Consider the following 11,903-nt stretch of genomic DNA (forward strand, 5'->3'; position numbering starts at 1 on the left):
TCGACCTGAATTCTTTACAAACCTGGAACAACAATGACATACTTTTACAGTGGTTAGCATATGCTCATCTCTTATATTTGTGATCATATTGAATTTGAGCGAATGGCAACCTAAATAGTTATTTTATATCCCAAACTGCATTGTGATGATATCCCTTTTGTTTGTATTTTTACCAGCTGTTAAAAGCCAGATTAAAGACTTTTATCTGGCTTCAAGTCCACCACATGAACAGCCTGCATATTTCACAGCTGATAGGGTAGGTATTGCTAGATCAATGTACATACTCTTCGTTATATCACTAACACATTCTGTATTTGATAGTTATTTTACCAGGACATAGTTGATTGTTGTTTTTTTGTGTTGAAAACAGTCACATTTATGGCCGTTTATGTCCCTGATTAGTATATAAAGTGATATGCTGTTACTCTACCACTATATATATAATGTGTACTAATTGTTGTCTTTATTACTTTTATGACTCATTTTTCAACAGTTTATCATCAGTGTGCATTCATGGATAAGTCTTATTGCTGCTTAATATGTAACATACTCATACTCAGGAAATACACTTACAGTACTCCACATTGACTATCATACACAGGAAATACACTCACAGTACTCTACATTGACTATCATACACAGGAAATACACTCACTGTACTCTACATTGACTATCATACACAGGAAATACACTCACTGTACTCTACATTGACTATCATACACAGGAAATACACTCACAGTACTCTACATTGACTATCATACACAGGAAATACACTTACAGTACTCCACATTGACTATCATACACAGGAAATACACTCACAGTACTCTACATTGACTATCATACACAGGAAATACACTCACTGTACTCTACATTGACTGGAAATACACAGGAAATACACTCACAGTACTCTACATTGACTATCATACACAGGAAATACACTCACTGTACTCTACATTGACTATCATACTCAGGAAATACACTCACTGTACTCTACATTGACTATCATACACAGGAAATACACTCACTGTACTCTACATTGACTATCATACTCAGGAAATACACTCACTGTACTCTACATTGACTATCATACACAGGAAATACACTCACTGTACTCTACATTGACTATCATACACAGGAAATACACTCACAGTACTCTACATTGACTATCATACACAGGAAATACACTCACTGTACTCTACATTGACTATCATACACAGGAAATACACTCACTGTACTCTACATTGACTGGAAATACACAGGAAATACACTCACTGTACTCTACATTGACTATCATACACAGGAAACACACTCACTGTACTCCACATTGACTATCATACACAGGAAATACACTCACTGTACTCTACATTGACTATCATACACAGGAAACACACTCACTGTACTCTACATTGACTATCATACACAGGAAACACACTCACTGTACTCTACATTGACTATCATACACAGGAAATACACTCACTGTACTCTACATTGACTATCATACACAGGAAACACACTCACTGTACTCTACATTGACTATCATACACAGGAAATACACTCACTGTACTCTACATTGACTATCATACACAGGAAATACACTCACTGTACTCTACATTGACTATCATACACAGGAAATACACTCACTGTACTCTACATTGACTATCATACACAGGAAATACACTCACTGTACTCTACATTGACTATCATACACAGGAAATACACTCACTGTACTCTACATTGACTATCATACACAGGAAATACACTCACTGTACTCTACATTGACTATCATACACAGGAAATACACTCACTGTACTCTACATTGACTATCATACACAGGAAATACACTCACTGTACTCTACATTGACTATCATACACAGGAAATACACTCACTGTACTCTACATTGACTATCATACACAGGAAATACACTCACTGTACTCTACATTGACTATCATACACAGGAAATACACTCACAGTACTCTACATTGACTATCATACACAGGAAATACACTCACTGTACTCTACATTGACTATCATACACAGGAAATACACTCACTGTACTCTACATTGACTATCATACACAGGAAATACACTCACTGTACTCTACATTGACTATCATACACAGGAAATACACTCACTGTACTCTACATTGACTATCATACACAGGAAATACACTCACAGTACTCTACATTGACTGGAAATACACAGGAAATACACTCACTGTACTCTACATTGACTATCATACACAGGAAATACACTCACAGTACTCTACATTGACTATCATACACAGGAAATACACTCACTGTACTCTACATTGACTGGACATACACTCACGGTACTCAAATTACATGTACATCACTTTGATAATAGTCTCATACACATCTTCATGATTCTTCCCTTGACACCATGATTGGTCAGTTCCCCTCATTAATTTGTAAATATTCATGATTCTTCCCTTGACACCATGATTGGTCAGTTCCCCTCATTAATTAGTAAATATTCATGATTCTTCCCATGACACCACGATTGGTCAGGTCCTCTCATTAATTAGTAAATATTCATGATTCTTCCCATGACACCATGGTTGGTTGGTTCCTCTCATTAATTAGTAAATATTCATGATTCTTCCCTTGTTACCATGATTGGTCAGTTCCTCTCATTAATTAGTAAATATCCATGATTCTTCCCTTGTTACCATGATTGGTCAGTTCCCCTCATTAATTAGTAAATATCCATGATTCTTCCCTTGTTACCATGATTGGTCTGTTCCCCTCATTAATTAGTAAATATTCATGATTCTTCCCTTGTTACCATGATTGGTCAGTTCCTCTCATTAATTAGTAAATATCCATGATTCTTCCCTTGACACCATGGTTGGTTGGTTCCTCTCATTAATTAGTAAATATTCATGATTCTTCCCTTGTTACCATGATTGGTCAGTTCCCCTCATTAATTAGTAAATATTCATGATTCTTCCCTTGTTACCATGATTGGTCTGTTCCCCTCATTAATTAGTAAATATTCATGATTCTTCCCTTGACACCATGATTGGTCAGTTCCCCTCATTAATTAGTAAATATTCATGATTCTTCCCTTGTTACCATGATTGGTCAGTTCCCCTCATTAATTAGTAAATATTCATGATTCTTCCCTTGACACCACGATTGGTCAGTTGCTCTCATTAGTTAGTAAATATTCATGATTCTTCCCTTGACACCATGATTGGTCAGTTCCCCTCATTAATTAGTAAATATTCATGATTCTTCCCTTGTTACCATGATTGGTCAGTTCCCCTCATTAATTAGTAAATATTCATGATTCTTCCCTTGTTACCATGATTGGTCTGTTCCCCTCATTAATTAGTAAATATCCATGATTCTTCCCTTGTTACCACGATTGGTCAGGTCCTCTCATTAATTAGTAAATATTCATGATTCTTCCCTTGTTACCATGATTGGTCAGTTCCCCTCATTTATTAGTAAATATTCATGATTCTTCCCTTGACACCATGATTGGTCAGTTCCTCTCATTAATTTGTAAATATTCATGATTCTTCCCTTGACACCACGATTGGTCAGGTCCTCTCATTAATTAGTAAATATTCATGATTCTTCCCTTGACACCATGATTGGTCAGTTCCTCTCATTAATTAGTAAATATTCATGATTCTTCCCTTGACACCATGATTGGTCAGTTCCTCTCATTTATTAGTAAATATTCATGATTCTTCCCTTGACACCATGATTGGTCAGTTCCTCTCATTAATTAGTAAATATTCATGAATCTTCCCTTGACACCATGATTGGTCAGTTCCCCTCATTAATTTGTAAATCTTCATGATTCTTCCCTTGACACCATGATTGGTCAGTTCCCCTCATTAATTAGTAAATATTCATGATTCTTCCCTTGACACCATGGTTGGTTGGTTCCTCTCATTAATTAGTAAATATTCATGATTCTTCCCTTGTTACCATGATTGGTCTGTTCCCCTCATTAATTAGTAAATATCCATGATTCTTCCCTTGTTACCACGATTGGTCAGGTCCTCTCATTAATTAGTAAATATTCATGATTCTTCCCTTGTTACCATGATTGGTCAGTTCCCCTCATTTATTAGTAAATATTCATGATTCTTCCCTTGACACCATGATTGGTCAGTTCCTCTCATTAATTTGTAAATATTCATGATTCTTCCCTTGACACCACGATTGGTCAGGTCCTCTCATTAATTAGTAAATATTCATGATTCTTCCCTTGACACCATGATTGGTCAGTTCCTCTCATTAATTAGTAAATATTCATGATTCTTCCCTTGACACCACGATTGGTCAGTTCCCCTCATTTATTAGTAAATATTCATGATTCTTCCCTTGACACCACGATTGGTCAGTTCCTCTCATTAATTAGTAAATATCCATGATTCTTCCCTTGACAGTGCATGCACATATGACTATCAATGTTATAAGTCTGTGTGATTTCCCAATGACAAATTTATGGCAATCGTTATCAACCATGACAAATTATGTAACCCTGATTATGTCCATTTTCCAAATTTATGGGGATTTTTATTGATAAAGAAAATCAAACCAGTGTGATTTTGTAACTTTGTGTGTTTACAGGCTGCAACTGTGCCATCTCCTGTCAAACCACATCCAGAAAGAATGGAGAGAATGCAGCAGTGTAAGTTCATGTCAATATTCACTGGTAATGGGTTTCCAGCACTAGGATCAACATCAATCCAAGTAATGTTTGTGAATTCTAATTGTGATCAGTAAATAGTGGGTAGGGAGAAAGGGTTTCAGCCTAGATATCACATGCAAAGGTAGACCTTATTGGATTGGCTATCACTTCAAACAACGCCTGTCAATTGTGTTCGATGTTTATACTCACTCAGTGATACAAAATGTTTCCCCTCTTCATATATTCTTATGTTGCAGTGATAAAAAAAATGGTTTGAAAGTTTCATCTTGAAATTTTACAAGCGAAAGCTTTTACAGATATTTCAAATAAAAATGTTACGCAGAGCCCTGTTATTGCAGAGCCCTGGTCTGAGGCCTAAGTATAAGAATTTAGTTGTTTTTTTATCCTGCATTGAACTATTGATCTCACCCCCCTTACAAGGTCCTGTCATGATTGTATTTGTATACTGATTGTATGCAATATCAATATGTACTGTACATGTGACATCCATCACTTAACAATCAAATTGTAGGGTGACTAATATTCAAATAAAAATAGATGAAGTCATTGCAAATTTATGTATTGGTGCATAAGATAGATAGTAAAATAGTTTATAAGCATACATGGTACCAGCAGTGTAATGCTTCAATTATACATTGCAGCACCTAAACAAGGATCAGCTAGTCCACGAGTGGATCGCCGTGTCCAGAGATTTACAACTCCAGTGAAAAGATCAAAATGGCACTTGGGCATTCGTTCTCAAAGCAAACCACATGATATCATGGGTGAAGTTTATAGGGCTATGAAAACCTTGGGATATGTAAGTTTTCTAAAAAATATGCAATATCTCAAAGTGAAAAAGATTATTGTGCAAAATGTTGAAATTTGCAAAATGTCTTTTTGTGGTAGGAATGGAATATTACAAGTAGACATGTAGTACTCAAATACAGGATAGATGATTGCCATAATTTATAACGTTACTGAAATTAGCTGTTGTTGCAATTCATGCTTTTTTAGCACAAATGAACTTGAGGTAATGTTATAGGCATGTTGAAGTGTTAGATTGTATGTACATGGATGTACAAATGTATGTGTGTGTGTGTTTGTGTGTTCGTTCATGTGTGTATGCATGTGTATGCATGCATGCATGTGTGTGTGTGTGTGCAAGTGCGTGCATGTTTGCATTTTTGTCACAAATGAATCATAGCTTAGGTGAAAATGATTGATTTTTGTGAAATTTTTGAACTAATTTGCAGTATGGTATTATTATGTATCAAGCTAGAGCTGATTTCACAAAAGACGAAGTAGGATATTATGCTGGTTTTGCTGTCAAGGCATATAAACTACCAGTTTAATCTAAAAAAAGAAGAGAAACTTAAAAACTTACACAATTTATTTTTTCCCCTCAGGAATGGAAAGTTATCAATCCATTTCATTTACGTGTTAGAAGACTCAATCCAGTTACCAGCAAAATGGTAAGTTAGGATATCACAGAATACATGTTGTGTTTTGATAAGATAAAATGTGATAGAATAGCAACAACGCAACACAACACAACATTGAAATGAAATATTTCAGTAAGTTTCCCCTTAAATATTCAAATTGATGTTAGGTCTAAGATTACGTCAAATGTCAAAAACCAAGACTATGTGATAAGTCACATATATTATATGTGATTAATGTCATTCAAACCTGATACAAAGGTGATGTATATCTTACGTCAACTTTCACCTGTATACACAAACCTCAACTTGTGGTTCTAGACACTTGAACTTGTAAAGGTTCGATGAATTGATATGCAATTGCAAGGCAAGTTTTGAGGGTCCAGGTGTTATATATATATATATATATATATATATATATATATATATATATATATGTTATATACATGTTATATACATATACATACATATACATACTTATATATATATATATATATATATATATATATATATATATATATATATATATATATATATATATATATATATATATATATATATATATATATATATATATATATATATATATATATATATATATATATATATATATATATATATATATATACATTTCTGGGAATAAGTGAATAAAATATTATGATATAATATAAAGTGATATAGTACCACATATTTCCCACTACACCATACATATCATACATATTAGATATTTTCCATAGATCCATTTGAATAGCATAGGCAAATTTATGGAACAGCGACTGAGAGTGACTTAAACTAATTTTACTCATGACAGCAAATGATTTTGTGTGGTATTTCTTTCTAATGCTTTCGTCTATGAGGTAACTTTGTAGCCTTCATACTTCAGACATTATTTACTTGGCAGTGATATAGTTCTATCTTCGAAGAAGACTTGTTCATGGTAGTTTGTATACATTTTCTGATGAAAATAAGACTAATTTAACTATCTTTTACAACTAGATAAAAATGAGTCTACAATTGTATCAAGTCGATCATAAGAGTTATCTGCTAGACTTCAAAAGCTTAAGTAACCCACAAGATTCAGGACAATTGACACCAACCACACAGTCATCATTAAGTTTAGGTAAGTGATCTACATTTTGTATAACTGTCGTACAAGAAATCTTTAAGATTTTGGACATTTTACATGCATATCACACCATAATCATTAAGAGTAAAGTATATAAAACTGGCAATTGTTGTGCGAAAACCCCTGTAGGACTATTGTCACAAACACCACACATTTGAGAATGCTACATGTCTGCGCCAAGTAGCTTTTTGTCCACTACATTGTGTGCCCAATAATCCCCTCCATTATAAATTGCTTGAAATATCTGTCTCAAGTATGAAGTGAAAGGGAATTACTAGCATATGTAAGGCCTTTCCATTGATATTCACACAGTAAGCATGATATTGAATGTCTAACTTTTAACCCAGCCACTACCAATTCTCAGCACTTGAAACAGAATATTACTACCTAGGTACATCATAAAAATAACAAAACACTCAATTTCCTGGTCGACACCATAAGTTCAGCTCCATTCGCTTCACATGCATTACTATAGGTACACATGGGAATAAGTTGACCTTCTATTTCAACCCTCTAGCATAAAGTAAAATGCTATTGCAGGCACAAAGAATTCCTTGAATGCATAATACTAGACATGCAAAGGTCATGCAGATGTGCTACATCGCCATTCATGCTGTTTTTTATTTTTCAGATGAAAGTATGGATATTGACATGCCAGGTGGTGGTTCTATAGTCACATCACTTTCAGGTGTTCATCATACTCTAGAATTCTTTGAGATGTGTGCCAGTCTTATTACAACACTTGCTCGATAATGGAATAGTGATGAAAGTTAAAAACTGTACAAGTACTATAATGCCTGCTTTTTATGTGGCCATTAAAACAGTGTAGTAGGGTTCTTTAGTGAAAGTAACTTTAGTGTAAATACTATAAGAAAAAGCAAGATATAAAAAGGCATGTATGAGTGATAACAGTGCAGCAATAAAGTCAAGTCAAATGTATGAAGGCTGTTGTATGAGACAATTGCTAGTACTAGGGTCAAGACTGACATTTACTTAACATGCATATTGTATATATTCATAATGCTAGTGTGTGTTTTACTTGAGTGTAGGAACTGTTAATAGAAGTTATTCTGTACACAAATTGGAATGCAACTCAGTGTAGAACTAGACTGTTTGGATGTGGATTTTAGTGGACAGGATGATAACATTGGTAAAATACTTAGTTACTGGCAGATGAAATTTGAGATAATTTTCATATAATAACATGAAGGCCATGATCAAAGGGTGTATTTATCGACACTAGTCTACTGAGCTGCATCTTATAATGATGTAGAACGTTATCAGGTAATTACATGTAATATAACACAACGATCAACCTATGATATTGATAGTGATGATGGAGAAATTGGAGAAGCCATTTCTCTATTTCATCTGTTTGCTTAATATGAAGAAAAGGCCATACACAATGCATATATTTCATGTCACATGAACGTATATATATATATGTTCCATCTCTCTATATATATAATTATGGCCATTTCCAAGTAGAAATAAATATATTCAAATGTCTTACTTGGTATGCCAGTTTCTCACCTTGCAGCTGTTTTCGAAGAAGTGTCATAAAAGGGCACCTCATTTTTTTTTAGTACATGTAGAATGTTTTGACTGGTTGAGAATACAACCAACCTATGTCGTAAAACACATGGAAATAAGATTCTTTCAAAAGCGGATATATGATGTAGTACGTACTTGACGTCATGTTCAAATAATATTCACTCAGTAGAATTCTGAATGGAAGTTAATTTCATCAATCAACAATGCATAAGAAATGTAAGAGACTTCCAATATTTCGATGACTGACAGTCATTCATCTGGGAATGAAGCATTGAGCCAAAGAAGGTCACAACATCAATTACCATGGCATTTTCTTCCAAACAACACTTCCTACAGACCAAACTATAAAATCTTTTGTCTTTTTGATAACTGAACTATGGTATATTGTCATGCCCTTTTGAACACCATTCACATGCATATTTTGACTTTGGAGACAGCTCTACCATATGGCCCTGTAGGCTAATACCATGTTTAAAGAATACAAACAAAATGGTAATAGTAAATGTCTGTGGTCATGGTTACCCTGATGGGCAGAAAATCATTCTCCAAGTGTTATTGAAGGCAGCATTCTGATAGTATAGTGTGGTTGATGGTACTGATATTAGAATGTGAAATGTATACTATTAGGCACTTCATAAGATAATTACAAGATGCCTTTGCTAAATATTGATTTGTTGAGTTTTTATGATAATCAAATAAACCATGCACAAATGTGTAACATGATCAGATAATGATTGCATATTTTGTTGTATAACTTACTGCACTTTGTGAAATCTATTGCCGATAACGTGTAATGTATTAAACGACAGACACAGTTTGCGAGAGACCATCTGTTCAACATGAGCAAGTTTATTGTAGATTTTAAGTAAATGTTTCGACTTCTTGATTATTGTTATTTTTCTTCTGTGTGATCATGTCAGCCATTGGGGTGGAGCTCAGAAGGATATGCTGTATTCATGATGTTGGGTTGTTAGATTTTTATCACTCTGTGATAAGTCACAACAATCTCAGTTTACTAATATGTATTTGAAAATAGTCAGAAAGCTAACTAGCATCTAAAGTGTGTTTATGAAGAATTCCCTATGGAGTACTCGTAGAGTCTTTGCTGATCACAACCATCATTAAGCATACCTTGCTTATACAGAATACCTCAGACCACTATAGAACTATAGTGGTCTCTGAGAGAATACACATAAATCCAGTAGTAAGCTTTGTTTCCCAATACATTGTCCATTGTTGAAGTGCTTACTACAGTTTTCAATAATGTTGTGTTGTGGAAATGATTAGTGCTTTAAGAACTTGAAGAAAAAGGTAGAGATCTATATTTGTATAATGGGAAATTCCAAAACTGTTGTGGGGACTTAGTTGTGCAGCAAGACTTGGATTATGCTTGGAAGGTTGCCAAACAATGGAAGGATGAAAATATCCTCTGTCCAGGCACAACCCATCGGAATCTTGTTATTACTAAAACCAGAGAGAGTATAGAGATTAATCTGTTTCCAATAGGCTTTCCGAAATTCAAGTGTCTAGCCTCATATTAAAAATGATGAGCTTTCTAATGAGGCAATGACCTTTGACCTTGAAAAACATTTTCAAGGTGACATGACCAAAATTTTTCTTTCTTTGTTAACTCTAGATGTTGAATAAACAAAGACTCCATTTACATGTCTATAACTGAAAGGTCAGCTTTCTTTCCATATCTTGACCTTTGAATTTAATCTCCATATTCAAGGTCAAATAGCAAATTTGTCAATAATTTTTTGAGTTTTGTATCTCGAGACACCATTCAGATTTGCACAAGTTTGCCATAAAACATACACGTTTGGGAGTATGTCTTCGATTGAAAAGCTTGTTTTAGCTAGCATGCCCTTGACAAAACACCTTCAGCTTGTATCAGTTGCAACAATAGTACCGTATTTACTTGTGTTAGCGCCCTCACAAGGGCAAGTGTCCAGGTAAACATATAGTCCAAGGGTTTAGCAGCTATTAAAACTATTAAAGGCGACTGTAACCATGCAGTGATTACATCATGTGTATACACATGTATTACATAAACTAAATCTAGACTTGTAACTTAGACCATGGCTAATAGCAGTTGTGGTAAGTGTATAATAACACACTGTACTGTACACACATTCAATAAAGAACACTGGTAATTATGTGTTTCAAATTCTATGTTTTGGCTGGCTGGTTGCTTTGGTTTTATGAATAAATTTTAGAATAAAGATTTGACAATTGGTTTGGTTTATTATATGCAAGTGAATGTGTACTTGGCAATTGATTGTTTTAGTTTATGTGAGTGAATGAGAGCAACCCATGCAACAGTTCTCTAGAAATACTGCTGATCTGAATGTTGTTTTATCATTGTGGACAATGAAAAATGGCTTTGAAGGTGCTGAAAACACTTCTCCATATCACATCATCAAACTTACAAACACTGATACAAAAACAATAGAAAGTACATAAATCATAATCACACTTTCTGCAATACAAACACCCACACTTAGCATTTAAATTATATTTTATTTTGTCCTATTTTTCTCTGAAAAGTTTACCAAAGACGTCATTAACACAAAGAACACAATAAAGAATCCATGAATATTAATTATCAATTTGCATAAGTAATGGTGTTTGGTAATTAGGCTATATCTTAAGCATGCACGCTTCAAATTCAATATAATGTGATGACGTAGTATTTGGTTTTAATAACTCATTTGCATAATTCATTATTTTCAGTAATTAGACTATATCTATACGAATGTATGTGTCAAATTCAATACAATTTCGTACATCAAACATAAAGTACAAAATCTGAAAGGCATATTGGTGTAGCAGGGTGCACCTGTCTCATAAAGCTTACGATGTAACTTACTTTTAATAAGTCATCTGCATAATTTGCAGTAATTAGGTTATATGTAAACTTCAAATTCATAATAATTTACTACATACATCAATAATACCAAAGCGCCCAGCTTCTAAAATGCTTTGGGATGTAGCTTTCAGTTGTAATGACTCATTGCATTATTAATGATTAAGGTATATCTTCAAGATGCATCCTTCAAATCCAATATAATTTGGTACATCAAACGCACGTGTTCTGAAAAGC

The 11,903-nt window shown here is 34.0% G+C and overlaps 1 protein-coding gene across 1 annotated transcript in view; it reads left to right on the top strand.

The window, feature by feature from the left end:
• The window catches only part of LOC144436117 (5'-AMP-activated protein kinase catalytic subunit alpha-2-like), a 22,772-nt gene extending 11,793 nt beyond the window's left edge, over positions 1-10,979 (top strand). The window contains exons 11-16 of the mRNA XM_078124808.1: positions 177-256; positions 4,615-4,675; positions 5,338-5,495; positions 6,085-6,150; positions 7,114-7,237; positions 7,875-10,979. Coding sequence (XP_077980934.1) covers positions 177-256; positions 4,615-4,675; positions 5,338-5,495; positions 6,085-6,150; positions 7,114-7,237; positions 7,875-7,996 — 611 coding nt within the window. The 3' untranslated portion in view covers positions 7,997-10,979. The remainder of the gene's footprint in view (positions 1-176; positions 257-4,614; positions 4,676-5,337; positions 5,496-6,084; positions 6,151-7,113; positions 7,238-7,874) is intronic.
• The last annotated feature ends 924 nt before the right edge of the window (positions 10,980-11,903 follow it).

The sequence above is a fragment of the Glandiceps talaboti genome, chromosome 6 (assembly GCF_964340395.1).
Source record: "Glandiceps talaboti chromosome 6, keGlaTala1.1, whole genome shotgun sequence".
NCBI classification, from domain to species: Eukaryota; Metazoa; Hemichordata; class Enteropneusta; family Spengelidae; genus Glandiceps; species Glandiceps talaboti.